At 47.5% G+C, this 21079-nt stretch overlaps 1 protein-coding gene, 1 long non-coding RNA gene and 1 pseudogene across 6 annotated transcripts; 1 reads left to right on the top strand and 2 right to left on the bottom strand.

The window, feature by feature from the left end:
• The first annotated feature begins 1183 nt into the window (after positions 1–1183).
• LOC118520850 (uncharacterized) lies at positions 1184–13104 on the top strand. Of its 5 annotated transcripts, none has more exons than XR_013442945.1 (4): positions 1184–1479; positions 2489–2532; positions 3806–3906; positions 12258–13104. It is a non-coding gene; the product is annotated as an uncharacterized LOC118520850 (long non-coding RNA). The 5 variants fall into 5 exon arrangements; XR_013442946.1 differs by having other exon boundaries at positions 1184–1643; XR_004909863.2 differs by adding an exon at positions 8497–8585 and having other exon boundaries at positions 1184–2532.
• Positions 9314–9580, bottom strand: LOC118520848 (dynein light chain 1, cytoplasmic pseudogene; annotated as a pseudogene).
• A 422-nt stretch (positions 13105–13526) lies between the features above and the next one.
• Positions 13527–16000, bottom strand: CCT8L2 (chaperonin containing TCP1 subunit 8 like 2). Its single transcript, XM_036069038.2, has one exon. The coding sequence runs from the start codon at positions 15998–16000 to the stop codon at positions 14339–14341; it is 1662 nt and encodes a 553-aa protein (XP_035924931.1). The 3' UTR covers positions 13527–14338.
• Between the last annotated feature and the right edge of the window lie 5079 nt (positions 16001–21079).

Here is a 21079-nt window from a genome sequence, read left to right as displayed (position 1 = left end):
TAATCCCCGGGACTTGTATAGTGCTGACTTCTAATTGAGGCTTTTATTTCCTTTCATTCGCCTGGAAACAATTCGAGAACTACGTGTCCGAGCTCAAGCAGTGAGAAGTGTCTGAATGACGACAAGGGCCGGACAGACGGGAGAGCTTCCCCTTCCACCCGCTACACTAGAGACACAAAGCGCCGCCCCCGCCACCCCAGGCCCGCCCGCTGCCAGCCGCCTGCTCGCTCCCCCGCGGGGGCGGGTGACCGGGCTGCTGCGGGGCGGCGGGGGCGGCGCGGGTCCGCTCCGTGCACCTCGCCGCGGGCCCCGGCTCGCGCCGCATCCTCCCGCCCACCCTACCCCCCGGACGGCTCCAGGTTCGGCGCGCCGGATCCTTCCGCCCGCGGCTCCTTCCGCGCCAAGTAGTGCGTCGGGAGACGGCTTCCGCAAACGCGGGCCCGCGGGGACCGCGCCACTGTCCCCAGCGAGCGAGCAGCGGCGTGGGGAGTTCTCAACTTTGGAGGGCCGCTCGGGCGGGCCCTGTTTTCAACTGCGGAGCCGCGGCGGGCCCGGCTGTCTCAAGCAGAGCCGGGCAGAGGAGCGACTGGGAGCAGTGGGAGAACGAGCGGCCGCCGCAGGGCCGGGGAGGCAGGTGTCCCGGCGCCCGCCCCGCCCCGCCCCCATCGCCAGCAGGAAGAGGAAGCAGCCGGGCCGGGCCCGCGGGCCACCCGCCGGGCCTCGCAGGGCGGGGGCGCCCTGGCTCGGGGAGGCGCGTGACCTAGTTCGCCCCAAAGTGGATTTGACAGGTTGTCAGCCCGGCTCCCCGCCCCCACCGCCTTCCGGGTCCCTCTCCCCAGGCGTCGGTCCGCACGGCCACCGCTTCCCCGGCTCAGCCTCTCATTGGCCCTTTCGCCGCCTGGCACACCGCCCCTGCCCGAGCTCGTGTTTCCATTGGGCTCGAGCCGCCCGACGCCCCGCCCCCTACTCTACTTCAACCCCATTGGCCGTAAACCGACCGGCGCCCCGCCCACGCCTCTGTCTACCCCCCCATTGGCCTCAAGCCTACTGGCGCCCCGCCCCCTCCTCTACTCGCCCCCCCAATTTTGGCCTCGAGCCGCCCGGCGCCCCGCCCCGTCCCGGCTCGCCCTCCCATTGGCCTCCCGCCCGGCGCCCCACCCCCTCCCAGCGGCCCCTCCTGAGCCAGCCCCCGCTGGCCTCTGCGCGCGACGTCCATCCACGGTCCTCCGTGGCCGGCCTCCGTCGTCCTCCCGAGTCCTGCTCGGGTCCCTCGCCTCTTCTCCACTCCCAGCATTCCCTACCTCCCCTCCGCCGCCCCGGGAGCGGAGCCCCGCGGCGCGCCCGCTCCGCTGCTCCGCCTACTCCTGGGGCTCCGCGCCCTGCGCTGCCCGCTCGCTCGCCTCCTGCCCCTTTCCACCTCTTGGCGTCACTTCGCTGCACCTTTCTCCCCGAATAGGAGGCGGACAACGTCTTCCCCAGGTTTCCTCCCGGTGTCCATCTGTCAGGTCTTCAGCGCGGGTCCCTTTCCCCGCCCCACTCCTCAATTACGCCCGCTCCCTCCCAGCCCCTCCCCCGCCCGCGAACCCGGCCCGGGGGGACCGTCCGGTGCGGCGGGGCGGAGGGCTGGCGCCGACGCGATGAATGTCAGTATTAAGGTGGTATTGCTTTGAGTCTTTGAAACGGAAAATGAGCCGGAATTCCCAGATCCACCCAGACCCAGGATGGAGATTGAGTTCTTACAAGGGCCCGAGTGAGACTGCAATGACAGCGTTGATTATCCCGACAGTATAATACGTTTTTCCCCAGGGGGTACTCACATCGATTGTTCATGCAGTATTCTGCTAACAATTTAAATTTTGTGTTTCTTCTAAAATTTGGGCTAGTTTTGTAAATGTCTGCTTTTGACTCTAAGGATAAATTGATAATGCTGAGATTTGGAAGTAATCCCTACACGAGTCTTTTGGCTTCAAACCCTTGATTATTTAAATGACGAAACTCAAGTAGCTTTCCCAAGGCCATTGAAGTGGGAGATCTCAAACTTCAACCCAGGTCAGACACCAGAGGTCCATCGGGAGAGTCCATCATGGCTCATTAGTATACACAGAAGAATGGCAGACTGGTATTTCCAGCTGCGCTGGCACCGCACAAAGCCCCCACCGGCCTCGTCCTCCAAGGCCCTGCCCTATGGGGTCCTGGCTGCCTCTCCAGCTTGAGCTCACTACACTCCAGGCACACTGCCCACCTTTCTGCCAAGCACTTTTTGCCACAGGGCCTTTGCACTTGCTGTTGTCTCCTGACTTGGCTAGATTAGCTTTTCTTCAGACTCACATGGCTTAGCTCATGTGTCACTCTAGGGAGACATTTCTGACAGCGTAGCTCAAGTATGGCCCCTCCCACCTGACAAAATCACCCTGTTATTTCCTGCAGAGCATGAGCAGGGTTTGAAATCATCTTGTTTATTTACTTGTTATGGTCTGTTCCCCTTCAGCTGCCCTCCACCATTAGGATGTGAGCACATCTCTAGGACATAAGGTAGGTACTTAAATCCTTGATGAATAAATGAATGCTGTTGTCTGTGATCAAATGGACTAACCAAACTGTCCATGTCTGATTCCACCAAAATTGTGTACACAACCCTTGTAAGCAAGAGTTGGAAAAATAGGTATTCTGTTTGTAAATGTTTTGTGTTTCTTTAATTTGTGTGTGCTTTATTTCTGGCTATTCTTTGACAAGGTGAGTGAGAAACAGGGCCTTTTGCCCATCTCTTTTCTAGCTGTTCATAGTATGTCCTCACTGCCTTGCCCTCACCCTGACCCCAGGTAGGCAGATACTTGGCAGGCAACGCCTTCTTCCTTTGGGGCAGTCCCAGAGGCTCTTTGCTTCACAGAAGGTTGAGGTGGGGGAAGGGAAAGATTTCTGGTTCAGTGTTACCATTGAGCTCAGCTGGGGCCCTGTCATCTTTCTGTCCTAGGCAGGAAAGCAGAATAGAAGGAAGCCCCTTCTAGTTTCTCCTTCCTCCCCCTTCAAACGTACTTCTTTGGTCTGTTCAGCAGCTACAGCTCTGATTTTTCTCAAGAATCTCTGCACTGGGGTGCCTTCTGTACTTCCTCAGGCCAGGAGAACCCTGGGTCCATTGGTGGAGAGCTGAAATGTAATCCTCACCTCCCCAAACATGCAGTGCAAGCCTGGCTACGTCTAGTAACTCTCTGGGTCTCAATGACCTCATCTGTCTTTGTCTGTGTTGATTGTTCAGTTTTGGGGATATAGACATCTCAGATTTTAGCTGCTAAAAACTACTGGCCCAAGCAAGAATCCTGTGGCTTCCCCTTGGGGCCGTAGAAAGGCTGCCAGAAGCAATAAAGACAGTGCTTCCTGATTTATATCCGGAAGGGGAGAGTACACCTCTGTTCCTGCATCCAGGCCAGAATCTTCCAGTTCACCCTGGTTGGACCTTTTGGGCCTGGGCCCAGCCCTAGACCAGTGACCGTCACCTGGAGAACAGAAAATGTTGATCAAGTTAAACGAACAGGAGCATATTCTTAGAGCAGGGGTGGTGTCAGCTCCCGATAAGTGTGTGTGGAACTGAAATCTACTTTTAGATGGGTAGGAGGAGGATGGATGATGCGCAGGTATTCATCAGTGCCCCTGTAAGTCACTAGCACAGGGCATGGCAGATGGGGACAGCTCATCAATGTTAGCCCGTCTTGTCCGCAGAGAAAACTGGTGTGGGAGAATCAGCCTGGCACCAACAGGCATTCATCTCGTATCTCTAGTCTACCACTAACCACCAGCTTTGCAATTTCAGACAAATTATGAAAATAATACCATTTTCAAAGGAGACGAGGACTCAGAGGTCATAGGATTCAAGTCTTCATTGGACAGACTTGGAAATTGACGCCCACAGAGGTCAGTCTGTGTCTCAGTTTCTTCCTCTGTGAAGTGGGGCTGATGATACTAGTCCTATCTATAGTCACAGTTACCACGCGGCTCAAATGAGATAATGTTTACTAGGAAAGGTTTGAGAAGGTAACAAATGCTATTCTTATGCAAGGCTGTTTTAATTATTATTCATTTAGTAGTAAAGCCTTAGTAAAAGGAGAAAGGTCTTCAGGATAAGCTTCGTTGACTCCTGGAAGTGAATAATAACACACGGGAAAGAGGAAAGTGTGTGTGTGTTGGGGGGGGGGGGTGTTGTGCATGCTCACACCTGCACGCACACACACTTGTTTGGTAGTTGGGAAGGTGTCAGGCTGCAGTCCAGGTGGGACCTGAGCTATGCCAATTAGGGAGTGGTGTGGGGAGCGGCTCTTAGGTGGAGGTAGGGTGTGGTAGCTGGTTATAAATTGAAGTTCTCTAGCCTTGAGTGACTTTTGAGAAGAGGAGAGTCACTCACTTGGAAGGGCGAGTCTAATGCAAGGAAGAGGCAATCTGTCGCAGAGTCATCTTGTATTTATGTCTTACCATCCTGTGTTACTTCAGTTCCTCTGCAAAGTAGACGCCAAGACAGGATTGTCATGCAAGAGATTTATAGGAAGAAATATCTATGAGGGAAGAAAGGAGAGAGGTTTGGAGAAGGCAGGGAGATCTGAGCCCTGGGTAGGGGAGGCAGAGGAGGGAGAGTGGGTAGGAAGGTCCCTGACTGCACTGTAGCTCAGAGATGGCTTTGGCCAGGCTGACCAGAGTGCTGGAGCCCATGCTCCCTTCCCAGGATTGAGGTGCTGGGTTCAGAGACCAGCAGCTGAGGGGCTTCGCCAGTTGCCCTCCCTGCAGCAGGAGATCTAAGGGGTATTTTTACAGTCCCATATTAGCCAAGTTTGCCTGATTGAGAGTCCTTGCCTGTTGACCAAATTGAAATCTTGTTACTGGGTAGTTATGTTTTTCTAGATTTTATGTTTAAGTAATCTCTCTACCCAGTGTGGGGGCTTGAACTTAAAATCCCAAGATCAAGAGCCGCATGCTCCGCTGACTGATCCAGCCAGGTGCGAGACCATCAGGTGGGATTGACTGCGGCGGCTGGTAGCTCGGGGCCCTTCCAGAGGGAGAGGACGCCTGGGTCACCGGGCCTTAGGCCTGTAAGCCGACTCTCACGCACACAGGCACCCTCGCCCGGAGACTCCCGCTTCTGTGGCCTGTCCGTGGGACATGAGGAGCTGACCCTGTCCACAGTCACCTCCGAAGCGTTTAAGGAGATGAGTAAAGGCTTGTGCAAGAAGCTGCCGGAGAAGCGGGAGGCCTGGGTGGGGCCTCATCCCGCCCGCTCACCCAAGCTCCCGGTCTTGTAGCCTGTTATCAGTAAAACTGCCCTGATATCCTCATTTAAAAAAAAAAAACAAAAAACAGCAACTGTAGAATAAAAGGCAAAGAGGATTAATTACTGTAATGAGACCAATAGAAGTTGATGAAAAAAGTAGAAACCACAGGCATAGAAATAAAGAAATAAAGAAATGGGTGAGAAGTAGATGAAATGAACCAGTGGAGAAAAAACAGAAAATAAGGGGGGAGGAAAGCAATTATACCTAATGAATTTGTAATATAATAGAAAATGAAGTAAACTGTAATGAAAAGGGAAATAGGAATATTTTCTCTGACTAAATATTTTTTACATTAATATTTCTATATCATTAATGACGTTCTCATTCCCTACTACACCATGCTGGGGCGCCTGGGTGGTTCAGTTGGTTAAGTGTGGGTTGCTGGGTTTCAGCTCAGGTCAGGATTTCGGGTCTTGGGATCAAGCTCTGTGTAGGACTCTGCCCTCAGTGTGGAGTCTGCTTCAGATTCTCTCCCTCTCCCTCCTGCTCACTCGCTCTCTCTTAAAAAAAAAAAAAAAAATCTACATAGTCCGTATCATATCATAGGACAAAGTAAAATGTATGCCAAACTCAGAAAGCTTAGCTTGTGACAGTAGCTTTAGCATACCAATCTCTATGGATGGTACCTTTATGTTGTGATGTGGGACATCTGAATTAAGGCTTTAAATTTCTTTTTTTTTTTTTTTAAAGATTTTACTTATTTATTTGACAGAGAGAAAGAGCACCAGTGCAGGGAGGGGCAGAGGCAGAGGGAGAAGCAGACTCCCCACTGAGCAGGGAGCCTGATGTAGGGCTGGATCCCAGAACTGTGGGATCATGGTTTGAGCTGAAGGCAGACACCCAACCGACTGAGCCACCGAGGCACCCCAAGACCTTAAATTTCAATAAAGAACTCCTACAACTCAATAGCCCCCCAGAAAATCAGAATAAAAAATAAGTCTGAATAGACATTTCTCTGAAGAAGACATACAAATGGCCAACAGACACATAAAAAGATGCTCAACATCACTCATCGTCGGGGAAATGCAAATCAAAACCGCAGTGAGTTATCACCTCACCTGTCAGAATGACTGTGATCAAAAAGACAATTACAGGGCGCCTGGGTGGCTCAGTTGGTTAAGCGACTGCCCTCGGCTCAGGTCATGATCCTGGAGTCCCGGGATCGAGTCCCGCATCGGGCTCCCTGCTCAGCGGGGAGTCTGCTTCTCCCTCTCCCGCTCCCCCCTCTTGTGCTCTCTCTCTCTGTCTCTCATTCTCTCTCTCAAATAAAAAAAAGACAATTACAAGTGTTGGCGAGGATGTGGAGGAGAAAAAGAGAACCCTTGTGCACTGCTGGTGAGAATGCACATTGGCGCAGCCACAATAGGAAACACTGTGGAGGTTCCTCAAAAAATTTAAAATAGGGGCGCCTGGGTGGCTCAGTTGTTAAGCGTCTGCCTTCGGCTCAGGTCATGGTCCCAGGGTCCTGGGATCAAGCCCCACATCAGGCTCCCTGCTCGGCGGGAAGCCTGCTTCTCCCTCTCCCACTCCCCCTGCTTGTGTTTCTTCTCTCATGGTTTCTCTCTCTGTCAAATAAATAAATAAAATCTTTTTTAAAAAAATTAAAAATAGAACTACCATCTGATCCAGCAATTCAACTTCTGGGTATTTATGCAAAGAAAATGAAATCACTATCTCAAAAAGCTATCTATACCCCCATGTTCACTGCAGCATTGTTTATAATAGCCAAGATATGAAAACAACTTAAGGCCATTGATGGATGAGTGGATAAAGAAAATGTAATAATATATATAGTTATGAATATAAACATATAGAATGGGATATTATTCAGTCAAAAAAAAAGGAAATTCTACCTTTGCAGCAACATTGATATACCTTGAGAACATTACGCTAAGTGAAGTCAGATAGACAAATACTGTATGATCTCACTTGTGGAATCTTAAAAACAAAACAAAACAAAAACTCATACATAGAACAGATTGGTGGTTGTCAGAGGATGGCAGGGGATAAAGGGGTGGGTGAAATGGGTGAAGTTGGTTAAAAGGTACAAACTTCCATTTGTAAATAACTCCTGGGGATGTCATGTACAGTATGGTGACTACAGTTAGTAATACTGTACTATGTTTTTGAAAGTTGCTAAGGGAGGAGTGCCTGGGTGGCTCAGTCAGTTAAGCGTCCAACTCGATTTTGGCTCAGGTCATGATCTCAGGGTGGTGAGATTGAGCCCTGTGTTGGGCTCCTTGCTGGGTCTGGAGCCTGCTTAAGATTCTCCTACCCCTCCCCTCCACACTCTCTCCCTTAAAAAAAAAAAAAAATTGCTAAGGGAGTAGATCTAGTTCTAGTCATAAGTCCTAAGAAAAAAAATTGTAACTGTGAGGTGATGGATGTTAACTTATTAGGGTAAACATTTCTATCATACATAGGTAGATATAGATTTGTAATATTATGTTGTATACCTAAAATGAATACAATGTTGTATGTCAAATACATCTCCATTTAAAAAAAAAATTTAAATTCCAGGGACGCCTGGGTGGCTCAGTCAGTTAAGCATCTGCCTTTGGCTCAGGTCATGATCCCAGGGTCCTGGGGGATCGAGTTCCCCATTGGGCTCCTTGCTCAGTGGAGAACCTGCTTCTCCCTCTGCCTGCTGCGCCCCCTGCTTGTGATATCTGTCTCTCTCTGACAAATAAATAAAATCTTTTAAAAAATTAAATTCCAATAACATCTGATTATATTTTGAAATGTTTTCTATTTAGTTTCAGGAATTAAGGCATGTGCAGATTCTTCTCAAAATCTAATGTAAAAAAACATCACAAGCAACTTTGGAAACTATTTTTCTCATGAAACAATATTGCAATAGATTATTATACTTTTTGTAAACAAATCACATTAATAAAATTGAAACAGGTTTTTTATCAAAACAAATGCAGGAATGGGGGCGCCTGGGTGATTCAGTCAGTTGAACGCTAGACTCTTGGTTTCAGCTCAGGTCATGATCTCATGGTTGTGAGATCGAGTCCTGCGTAGGGCTCTGTGTTCATTGTGGAATCGACTGGTAATTCTCTCCCTCTCCCCCTCACCCCTGTTCATTTGCTCACTCTCTCTCTCAAATAAATAAATAATAAAATCTTTTTAAAAATGTAGTAATGAAATGTGAACCATGTAATATTTTGTATCTATGCAGGAAAGACTGAGATTGGCTGACAGATCTCATCTTTTCTGGAGGGGAAAACTTGTCCAGAGCTTGGTTGCCTCCCAAGAGAGTAAGCTCCGGTAAGCACCCAGAGTAGGGGCCTCTGCAAAGATGGGGTTCTGAAGTCTGGACATAGGAGTCAGAATACACAGGTATTAAGATGTTTAAAAAGATTAATGACAGTCTGGATATGAAAACATCTTTTTTTTTTTTTAAGATTTTATTTATTTGTCTGAGAGAGAAAGCGCACAAACGGGGAGTGGCAGAGGGAGAGGGAGAGGGAGAAGCAGAGTCCCCGCTGAGCCGGGAGCCCAATGGGGGACTCGATCCCAGGACCCTGGGATCATGACCTGAGCGAAAGGCAGCCGCTTAATCGACTGAGCCACCCGGGCGCCCCTGAAAATGTTTTTCATTGTGAGTTCAGTAAAGTTTAGAAAGGCTATCTTCCCTAAACTCACTGGGATCCACTTTTCATTTCTGATGCCTTCAGTGAGTTAAAAGAAAACTTGTCAAGAGCCATTTTTTTTTCTCCAACAGATTTATTTTGAAAGGAATGGATTTTGAGGAGAAAAAACACGGGGTAGAGGTATGGAATGGAAAATAAATACAAATGTAAGCTGTTTTACTAATTGTTTTATAACCACAACAAATTTGTACAGAGACTGCCCTGTACAAAACAACACAATAAAGGTTCAAAGATCGAGGTGTTCCCCTAAGGAGGCTGAAGAATTCAGTCTCTGGTATTTGGAATTTAGGCTGCAGTCCTTGGTTTTGGATGATCACTAGGTGTGTGACATAGTCCATGCTTTTAACCAGATTTGAACAGAAGAATGGCCACTTGGCCCAGGCAGAAGTAGATGAAGTGTTTGGTTTCATGTGTCACGGAACTACCGAAGTGCCTCCCCACGAGGCAGTGCCAGGTGGGGTTGTACTTCTTATCGAACTCCTTTTTAATTTGGGCTGCAATGTCCTTCTCTACGTTACATTTCTCCAACGCCTGAGTCGCACACGCCACCGAGTCCTGTCGCGTCTCCGACATATCAGCGTTTTTGATCACGGCCTTTCGGTGGCACATGGTTACCGAGGAGCCGGGGGCGGCCAAGTGCAGCGGTCTCCTGGGGGAGGGGCTGGCGGCACTCAGACCCGGCGGGAGCCGCCCTCACTACTGAGGCCGGGGTGCATCTGTAGAGAGCCATTTTTAAAAAAACTTGTAAAATGAATAAAACCGCATCTTGAATATGTGCCGCATTACAGAAAGATTCGCATTGTTTTGCTAACCAGCATCTAGTCTCTCTTACTTAGCTCTGCAATAACCAACATCCAGTTCCCTTGGTAATGCATGCAGGACAGTGTCTGAATTCCTTACTCAGTCTTTACATTTGTAGAGAGTTTGAATTTTCAAGCCCTGAACTCAATGTATAGGAAGCATGTCTTTCTGTAATTAAATGATTTTAATACTTCTTTTCCAGCTTGTTTTCTACCTAATGGTAGAATAATTAATCTAGTTAATTCCAGGTAAATTTAGTCCCTTCACATTTCTCCTCGGTCAATCCAGACCTCAACCATGTCAGTTCTTCATCTCCTCCTTCTTGGGGCACAGGGAAACCTGACTGCTCTCAGATTCTCTTGCCCTTTCTTCCTGCCACCGCCTACAGGCATTTTTGCTCTATCCCATTGGCACACGGAACTCCTCTGGGGCTCCAGAGTTCCTGGTTGGAAGCAGAGACTCTCCTCTGTTCTCAGACCCCCAAACTGTCCTGGAGATTCTATTGTCCTGTTCCTCGTTTTTTAGTCCTTAGAACCCATTGGGAGGTGAGACCCTTAGACATCTTGCCAACATTTCCCTCATTCCCACCCAGCCTCTTCCTCTCCCTCCCCAGTTAGGAAGGGGATCTATAGTATATGAAGGGGGGGGGTTAATGTTGTGGGAGAAAAGTGAGCTATTTTTGGAATCAGACATTCTGAGATCTGTGCCTACTGCAGGTTTCAACATTTTAGCACTACAAGGACAATTTTCCCTGGCATAGTTATCTTAATCAGGTAACTGAGTATGAGGGGGATTTTTCCGTATATCACAGCAGGAAGTAGCCCATCAGTTAATTCTTAACAGTGTCACTCACAACCCTCACATTCATGGTGAAGGGTCATCAACCGTTGGTCCCTGTTCCAGAAAGGCTCAAGCAGAAATGGAAGTGGTCTGGGGGTGTGAACATGTACAATTTACATCAGTCCAGCTGATAGGGTCCAAGCAAATCTTAAAACTAGTTTTGCTTAGGGGGCGCCTCGGTGGTGCGGTTGGTTAAGCAACCAGCTTTGGGTTTGGCTCGGATCATGATCTCGAGGTACTGGGATGGAGCCCCATGTCAGGCTCCGCACTCAGCATGGAATCTCCTTGGGATTCTCTCTCCCTCTCTCTCTGCCCCTCCCACCCGTGCATGTGCTCTCTCTCAAATAAATAAATAAATCTTAAAAAAAACACAAAAAACCCTAGTTTTGCTTATTTACAAATGAAATTGTCGGGTCCCTGAGCTTTCATATTCTCTTTTCTTCCCATTCAGATGTCCCAGTTTTGGTGTTTTGGGGTTTTTTCTCTTTAATCTTACCTTTCTCTCTCTCTTGGCTTCTGCACTTAAGCGACCTCAGACTTGTAGGCCAAGAAGGTAGAGCTCCTGTCATAAGGGCTGTCTTCAGAAGGGACTCTTGGGAAGAGGTTAATACAGACAAAGGAGTGAAACAAACTGCTAGCAACACTTTCCTGTTGTTTTGATCTTCTTTTCTCAGTTTGGGATCAATGGCCTCTTTTTTTTTTTTTTTCCCTTTAGGACTCCAGTATTTTTGTAGGTTCCAATCTTGGGTCTGTGCTCTCTAGTGCCCAAATGGAGGGAACATTTCTCATGACTCAGCCCCCTAGCCTCCACTGCCCCAACCTAGGCACTCATGTCTCTCATTCCCCAGGCTCAGAGTTCTCGTTTTCCTTTCCTATTTTCTCTGGGTCTTGTTTCTTTGCTGTCTGTTTGCCGGGTCAACCCAGAGTCCCATAAAACAATGTTGCTAAACTGGAAGGGATTGGGGATGGAAGAACAGACAAGTACACCAGGAGCAAGTTCCATAAGGAATGTGCGACAGGACGTGTCGTTTCTGAAATTCAGCTGCTGCTGGAGTTGAAGAGAAGCCCATCTTGGAAGAGAAATATGTAGCCAACTTTGTGGGCCTTTGGAAAACCTGAGACCCTTGATCTTGTAACCTTGGAAGCAGGATTGGATCCAGTAAAACTGAGGTCAAATGCTGGTGAACTTCTCCAAAGTCAGCAGGAGAAAAGAAACTTGTCGAGTCATATATTTTAACCCTTAAACAGAACATAAAGATATTAAGAAGATACTCTAAGCATAATCAAGCTAGAGCTAATCCGGGTCATTGCTTAAATCAGTGCTTCCCAAACTTTAATATGCACCCCATCCCTTGGGGCTCATGTTAAAGTGCAGATTCTAACATAGTAGGTCTGGGGAGTGGGGGTTAGGGCTGAGCTTCCACATTGGTGATCTGTTCCTGGTTCAGGGATCACACTTTGGGCAGCAAGAGCTCAGGAGGCGGGCTGGAGAGAAGGAGGTGTCCTCAACCGAAGCACTTTGAGCTAACAGCGAACTCCCCATTCTGCTCCTCTTCCCTAAGCCTGGTCTACCAGCTGCCCCCGTGGTCACCTTCACTGTCCTATGATGTTTCCTTCCCTTCTAGAGCTGCTAATGCTTTTTCAGGTACAAGAAGGGGAGAGCAAGTCTGGCTCACTCAAGGAGACTGATCTGAAGGATATTTGGCAGTTCACAGAATTGAAGAGCTGACCCACCAGTCTTGGGATAGATGGGAACCAAGGCGGTTCAGGAGCCTGAGCAGTGCGAGCTCCAGACCCTCCCCGGCACATCCCATAAGATGCCTGAATTCTGTCTCCTCAAGCTTCAGGTCTGGGTCAGGTGTTTTTACCTTCAGAGTTCTCAGCATATGCCAGTTGAATTTGTGTCTGCTATCCCTTTCTTTGTCCCTTGTAAGACTATCCTCGATCATTTTAACTTGTATTTACATGTATACAAATGGTGTATGTGTGTGTGTGTATGTCTGTCTGTCTGTCCAGGGACAAAGGAGATGTTAATGCTGCAATATGATTTCTCCCTAAATAGATTATCAAAAAATGCCCCATATATCAAACTTAGGACTTTTAAAATACATGATCTTACATTCTTTGGATTACATATGTCTTGGATATATAACTAAAATGTTCTCTGTGAGCAAGAGCCGTCTTTTATATATACATATATATAAAATAAACAAGGCTTTTTGTCTGATTTAAAAAACACATTGTAAATTTTCAAAAGGCCTTTGAGACATACTTTCTTTGTAATCATAGGGGTTGTATCTCTGAAAACATCACAATTGAGGAATGTAAGATTGCGGTGATAAAACAACAAATAAGAGAATGGATTTTCCTCTTCTATTTACTATGTGACTTTGGTCAATTACTTTTTTTTGAAGCTCCTGCAATTGAGAGTTAACCAAGCTCCTTTCTTATAAGTTTGTTTTGATGACTATATAAAATGTATATAAAGTGTGTTTGAACTGCTTTAAAATATTAGCTATTTCTATCATCATCACCGTTATGGAATTTGAGACTATGAGAACGATACAGAACTTGAGGGCAGGGGGGAATATGAAAGCAGTTATATTCACTAAAATATAACAATGGAGACAAAACAAGGAAAGACACATCAAGGATGTTTTATATATCTTAAATGAGAAATAATGAGTATGGCTCTATACATTTCCATTTCCCATCTTTTGTTCACTAACAGCTTTTCAGGATTTCACTTCTTCCAAGTTTTAAAGGAATCTTTGTACATTTGTTTTGCTTTGTTGAAGCTAATATGCCCACTGTAAGACATTTGTTTCTCGAGTCTGGTTCTCTTGCCAGATACTTAAAGCATTTTTTCTTTTTTTTTTTAATGATTGTAGGAGATTGCAGCTTCCCATCGCCTAGATGCTGTCCCTAGGTTCTGCTCTTTTCCCAGAGGCAGAATAACTTGGATGGTTAAAGTGGAAAAGGCTTTGGGTAATAATGTGCTGCTTTGCTCCCAGCTCTGCTCGAACTCCCTCTTCAGTGCCCAGGGGCATCCACCCCTAATCGTAGCCCTACCGGGGATACCCTGGTGCCAGGTGCTCCCCAGTTCTCCTCCCCTACACAACAACCTTAGTGCACTTCTAAGGTGTGTGTTATTTCATTATCCATGCCAAGAATTTATTTTATTTTATTTCTGCCTGCCGGTTCATTTTCCCTTCGCCTCTTTCTCCTCCTTTTCTCCTCCTTCTCTGCCTTAAAGTAACATTCCCTTCTTTTCCCAAATAATCACAACAGGAATGTGCAGCCGCTCCTGTGAGCTGGAACTGACGTTCTCAGATTGCTAATGTGACATCTAGACAGAAATTCACATTTATTAGGATATCGTGTGGGGATAACTCAAGCAGTTGGAAAGAGATTCCTGTACTTTTTTTTTTCATCCCCAAAGCCCAGGTACTCAATTTAAAAATCTTTAATAGAATTGAATCCTGTTCTTATTGGAGGAAAGGAACAGAATATGATGGAGAGAAACAGGAAATGAAAAAAGTCAAGAATCTGAAACGAGATAAATCAGTGAAAAGGACTTTTATCTTGTAGTCCTTTCTGCTATTCTTATCTAAAGAAACTGACTCTGGACAGTACCAAACATGGAGGGAATAAACCCGGCAAACATTGTTTTTGGGGGGGGGGGGATTTTGCCTTCCTTGGCAATCCCCATTTTATTGAGGATGTTCAAGGAGTTGATTTCTTCACAGGAGATGGGTGTTCCCTTGCCTTCTTAGGAAGAGGATTCAGGTCCTGTTGACTCATGGGACTTTTCTTGGCCACTATGATTTCATCTACACTCACGAGCTGGAGAACCACATCAGCTACCACTCGAAGTCCTTGGACTTTGGCTGCTAGGGTGTCCCACACCTCTTCCTCGGCCACGTTTATTATCCCCTCAGCCCCCACGCCTACCAGGAAGTTCCCAGCTTGGTGTGCACCGCTCATCTCTGCCATGACCTCGGAGACCACCAAGCCTGCATTCTCTGCAAGGGTTTCGGGAAGAGACTGAAGGGCCTGTGCAAATGCTAGGAAGGCTGGGCCATTGGGCCCTTCCAATTTGCTTCCTTTTTCTGAGAGTATTTTTGCCAGAGCCATCTCTGTGGCCCCCGCTCCGGGGAGCAGTCTGGGATCCTGACACAACTGGAAATAGGCATCAATGCCATGGTAGACAGCCTGCTCTGCACCCTTTAGCCCCTCGGCGGTGGCCCCCCTGAGGACCAAGGTGAGGGCAGGGGTGCCTGAACATTCCCATTCAAATACTACAGTCAAACCTTCCCCCAGCTCCTGCAGGTATACCCTCTGGCACTGTCCTGGCGTCAGGGGAGGAAGCAGATATGGCATCAAAGGTGTGCCCAATACCTCACTCAAGTGGACCATGTCCCTCCGGGACCTAGCTTGAACCACCATGATGCCGTACTTATCAGCCTGTGTCAGTGTATTCTCATCGATGTCCCCCCATACCACCGCCACATTAATACCTGCAGCTACCAGTTGGGCTACTTGCTTTTCTATCAACTGTTCATTTCCTTTCCTGAATTTAGTTAGGTCATCAGGACTAGAGAGACGGGCCGTTGCCGGAGCATTTGGGCTGGCAGGACCAAAGGCGCAGACAAAGAGAGCCACCCTGGCGCCGCTCAGCACCGAGATCACCTGCCCGCAGGGCTTCGCACACAGGGCCAGCCCCGGGAGCAGGCACGAGTCCTCCAGCCTCCCCCCTCGCAGGGTGCACACCCCCACGCGCTCGCGGCGGAAGCTGCCGTCCAGCTCCTTGGTGGCCCAGCACGCGTGGGCCACCAGCTTGGTCAAGTTGTCCATCTGGGACGCGGTGTGGGTGTTCATCACCGAATAGAGGGCCCAAAAGGGATCTTGCAGAGGCCCCAGGGAGCGGACGGCCAGGGAGGGCAGCAGGGCCAGGGCCTCGGCGGTCGCCGCGGCGTAGGCCTGGCGCAGCTGCGAGCGGGGCAGGCCGGCGCGCAGCAGGTGCTCGGCCTGCCGGAGCAGGGCTTCCGCCAGCAGAACCACGAAGGCCGCGCCGTCGCCGCAGCTCTCCGCCTGCGTGTGGGCTGCTTCGCGCAGGAGCCGCGCGGCGGGGTGCTCCAGCTCCAGGGCCCGGAGGATGGCCGCGGCGTAGCCCGTGAACACGGTGCTTCCTCTGGCGGTGACCAGGAGCTTCTGGCGGCCGTGGGGGCCGTAGCAAGGCCGGATGACTCTGGCCAAGGTCTGCGCCGCGGGCACGCCGCTGAGCAGGTGCCTCTCTTGCGCTCCCGGGCTCCTCGGGCGCCGCCTCCGCCCGGGCGCCAGCCGCTCAGGCAGCTGCGGCGGCGCCGAGGTGGCTCTGCGGGCCATCGCCGGCCGAGGCGCTCTGGGGGCCGCGGCGGGGGCGCCTTCGCAGCGGATCTTTGACGCTTCTCAAGGGCTCGGTGGGAAAGGGAGCCGAATGTCGCTCCCCCTCCCCTCTGGGATCTGGAGAAGTGGGCGCTCCAGGATCGGGTGCAGGGATGATCTGCTGAGAGCTCCGCGCTCAACCACTCCCCCAGACTGAGCTGAAAGGAACGGGGCTCTTGGGGCCTCTGAAGCTCGGGGAGCTGAAACAGACCTGACCGTGATGAAGTCACAGAGCGGCACATGGAACCAGGGGACAGAGAATGAGGTCACAGAAGGATGCTTAGAGTTTGGGAGGCCCTGCGGGCAGGCACAAATCAGGCCCGGTCATCTGGCAGAGGAGGGACACACGTCTGCGCTGGGCCCCAGAGTTTCATTTAAACTTTGGAGACAGTGGAGAGGAAATCAAGTGAAAACACCCACCCACTTCAAATTCCTGACCAAGCTGTGGCGCCTGTGATGTGTGTTGAAGTTTTTGAGTGGGAAGGAGGGTTTTGTTTTACTTTCTTGTGAAGGACTGTGTACTACTAGCTAGGTTGTGTTATCTATCCTCTTTGGCCACCTTTTCCGTTGGTGCTGTTCATCAGGTTCTTTACGGTGTTTATTGGTCTGTTTGTCTTTCGGGTTGCAGGTGTGTGATGCTCCTCCTTCCAGTGACAACGATGTCACTGAGCTGGCAAAGGCAGGTCAAGACAAGGGAGGGAAAGATGCTGACTGCCCACAGAAAAAACGAATAGAAATGTTTCAGCTGAGTGCAAGTGAGTAGCCTCCCAGTGGTGAGAAAGGTAGAAAACCACAGGGAATGAATTTAGGCCCCCCCAGTCTTACCCTCAACCCCCAGAATTTCAGTTCCTTCCTTCCAGTAGCCCTCCTTCCCTGGCTCTCTCAATCCCTCCTTTCCTCAAGTACAGCCTACTGGGGTAATGATTGCTCCTTTTTTAGTTTAATAAATCTTTATTGAGTGCCCACTATGTTCAATGGAATGAGGAATACAAAGGGACAGGAACATGGACACCAGGGAGGGGAAGAGATTTGCACCCCATGAATACAACTTCTGCAGGCATTAGGCAGCGCACCAGCTGGAAGAGATGAAGATTATGATTATTAAGAGTAGGGGAAAGAGGGGCGCCTGGGTGGTTCAGTCGTTAAGCGTCTGCCTCTCGCTCAGGTCATGATCTCAGGGTCCTGGAATCGAGCCCCGCATCGGGCTCCCTGCTCCACCGGAAGCCCGCTTCTCCCTCTCACACTCTCCTTGTTTGTGTTCCCTCTCTCGCTGTCTCTCTCTCTGTCAAATAAATAAATAAAATCTTAAAAAAAAAAAAAAAGAGTAGGGGAAAGACCAAGCAATACCATTCATTTTCATTTGGAAAAACCCTTTTTACTTTGTTTAATAGCAGCTGTCCCCGGGGGTGGGGGAGAACTCTGAACCTGATTATACCAGTCAGGAGTCATGCTTGTATGGTAGGCATTGTTACAATATTTCCACAGACAAGATGATGGCAAGAGAGAAAAGTAAAAAAAAAAAAAAAAAAAAATCCGTGCGAGTGAAATATAATTAAGGCTAAAATAGAGATAATTTTGGAGAAACAAACTTTTTCTTTGAAAAACAACTTGATCGCTTTTGTAGAAATAATAGCTATTCATTATAAAAGTTAAAAAGAAAAATACAAAGAAAGCCAGTGTCATTTGGAATTCCAGCTCAGAGATAATCATTGTTTGCGTTTTGATGAACATTGTTACCTTGCACATATATTCATAAGTAGATTGTCATGGATTTCTACAGTTTTCCATAAGTGGATTGTATGATAATTATTATATAAGTTATTCTGTAATCATTTCCCCCCTCAACATTATGGTGAAGCGGAGAAATATTTCTAAGGAGGTATTATGCTGTCTGAAGACCGTGGACAACTATTTTGACCTTTTTTTGATTTTGGAGAATCCTTTAGAAACAGGTGTGAACCTCCATGCCCCGGCTTCTGGAAGCCAATAACCCTGAGAAGAGTGTCATATAATAAATGCTGGGCATAGGGGCAAAGATAACTAGCGGGTTTCTTTATAGAAATGTGAAATGTAACAATCGACACAAAATGTAGCAAAGTATGCATGTTTACATTGTTTATAAAGATACAATTTCTTTTTTATTTATTTTATTTATTTTTTATTGTTATGTTAATCACCATACAATTTCTTTTTTAAAAATAAACACTCCTGGTGTATGGGGTGGGGGGATAAACACTCATGTAAAGGATATCTTAGCTCTTTCTCTTACACTTCACATATATTTTCCCTTTTATATCACTTATTCCACAACCATTTATTGAGTTGCTGCTAAGTCATAGAGATAAAAGATGAGTAAGGCAGACAACGGCAGTCATCTCTACAAGGCATCGGGTGGAATACGTTCCAGACCATGAGAGCTGTGATGGGGAAAGCAGGGGTGTTGTAGAAGCATGGGGGGCGCACATAGTCACTGCTATGGGGAGAGCGGTGGTCAGGGATGGAAGTGAGGTCTAAAGAAGCAGGGATTGGCCACATGAGAAGGGAAGGGAGTTGGGACAGCCCAATAAAGTTTGTAGTCCACCAAAGGTAGTTCTGAAGGCTGGAGCTCACTGTGAGGAGGAAGGGGGGCAGGAAGGGGGGACGGACACTTTGGCTGTGGGGGTGGCAGGCTTAGGGGGCCATGCCAAGGCATTTAGACTTCAACGTGAAGAGTGACGGGTGGGATTCTTGAGTTCCATTTCCATTGTAAAGGTACATAATTTTATGTTGTGGTATCTTCGTCCATTTCACCTCACAGCACAGGGGAAAGTGAGGATCTGATCATTGTCTTTGATTTTGAAAACAGGCCCCAAACAGTATATTTTGGACCAAAATTTTTTGCCCTAACTTTACATAGATCAGACTAACCAAGGAACTACTATCGCAATTTTACTTATTACTATGTGGACACTGTCATTGTTAAATTCACTTTAATTTTATTTATCCTACAGATAAATTGATTAGGTGTAAAATAAATGTGAATATCTTGTGCCCAGAAAACATTGCATGCAGTTAACCCATTATATACACTTTTTCTAACAATAGAAATTTTGATCTGCTAAGATGGGTAGGCACCAATATAAGCTGTTTGGTAGCTAGATTGGGTTGAATATTGTCCCCGCAACATACACATCCTTCCCCAAACCTCAGAATGTGACCTTATTTGGAAATAAGATCGTTGCAGATGCAATTAATTAAGATGAGGTCATACTGTAGTAGGGTGGATTCTTATTCCAATATGACTGGTGTCCTTACAAGAAGAGAAGATACACATACACAGAGAACATCATGTGAGGGCACAGAGGGAAGATGGCCATTGGAGTGATGCATCTGCAGCCAAGGTCACCAAGGATTGTGGGCAACTACTAGAAGCGGAGAGGCATAGAACAAATTCTTCCTTAGAGCCTACCACAAGGAACCAGTCCTGCCAACACCTTGATTTTGGACTTCTTTTTTTTTTTTTTTTAAGATTTTATTTATTTATTTGACAGAGAGAGACACAGCGAGGGAAGGAACACAAGCAGGGGGAGTGGGAGGGGGAGAAGCAGGCCTCCCGAGGAGCAGGGAGCCCGATGCGGGGCTTGATCCCAGAACGCTGTGATTATGACCTGAACTGAAGGCAGACGCTTAACGACTGAGCCACCCAGGTGCCCCTGATTTTGGATTTCTAGCTACCAGAACTGTGAGAGAATAAATTTGTTGTTTTAAGCCCCTAGCTTGTGGTAGTTTGTTGCAGCAGCCCTGGGAAACTAATGTAATAGTAATCTTGTATTATCAATAAAGGAGAGGAACCTAAGAGTGTGTGGGGGGAGGTGGGGGGGGCTGGGGAGGCTGGGGTAGGTTTCTAGTTTATAACACTGGCTGGCAGAATGTTTTTATATCCCTCTTCTAAATAGACGTAATTGTCTGCTGACTTCTCCACCTCTGCCCTTCCCCCCATATCCCCAGATGCATTTCTATTAAAACTATGGTCTTGTACACAATGGATGTAAATATTTAATCTTTCTATTTGTGTGTTTTCCCATGTTTATTTTTCAGTTGCCTGCTTGCCCTTTTTGTGTTTATCTTGCTAAGTAGTTCCAGGCTTAAAACATAGACCCCTAGAGGGCAAGATTCCTATCTGTACGAAATGTGCTGCAGACCATCTACTTAGGCCTCACACTCATACACAAATTTTTTTCAAAGGTGAATGTTCTGTTTAATTACTTCTCAGTTTCTTCCTTTAATTTTTCTGTCCAGCAGGTACATGGTATGCATTACTGAAATAACTCATGTAACGCAATAAGAATTTTCAAAGCTAAAAACACACTGTGGACTAAATATGAACTAATTTTAAATGACTGACATTCTTTTATTTTTTTATTTTTTATTTTTTTTAAAGACTTCATTTTTTATTTATTTGACAGAGAGAGGCACAGCGAGAGAGGGAACACAAGCTGGGGGAGCGGGAGAGGGAGAAGCAGGCCTCCCGCCGAGCAGAGAGCCCGATGTGGGGCTCGATCCCAGGACCCTGAGATCATGACCTGAGCCGAAGGCAGACGCCCAACGACTGAGCCACCCAGGCGCCCCGTGACTGACATTCTTTTAAAATTTTATTTTTTTATTTTTTAAGCAATCTCTACACCCAACATGGGGCTCAAACTCACAACCCTGAGATCAAGAGTTATATGCTCTACTGATTGAGCCAACCACGTGCCCCTGAAATTCTTTTAAAAACCTTTTTTCACTGAAAAAGGACAAAAATTGATAGCCTATGACAGCAACTTTTTGAAGTGTAACTTTAACAGTAAAAATATGAACATAAAGATCAGAAGATCTAGAATTTAAGTTTTCAGTGGTCCTCTACAACTGTAAAAGTTTCGTTCCTAAAAAACGCTCAGGAGTTTAAGACTTTACAGGAAAACAAAACAAAACAAAAAAAAGAGACAATTGCTAGTGAACCTATGGGAGAGACTTATATTTTACATTCACTAAAACAAAGCAAAACAGACAAACTCTAAA

This window comes from Halichoerus grypus, chromosome 12 (assembly GCF_964656455.1).
Source record: "Halichoerus grypus chromosome 12, mHalGry1.hap1.1, whole genome shotgun sequence".
Classification (NCBI taxonomy): domain Eukaryota; kingdom Metazoa; phylum Chordata; class Mammalia; order Carnivora; family Phocidae; genus Halichoerus; species Halichoerus grypus.
Note: the sequence above shows the minus strand (reverse complement) of the source record. Positions and strands in the feature narration are given on the sequence as shown.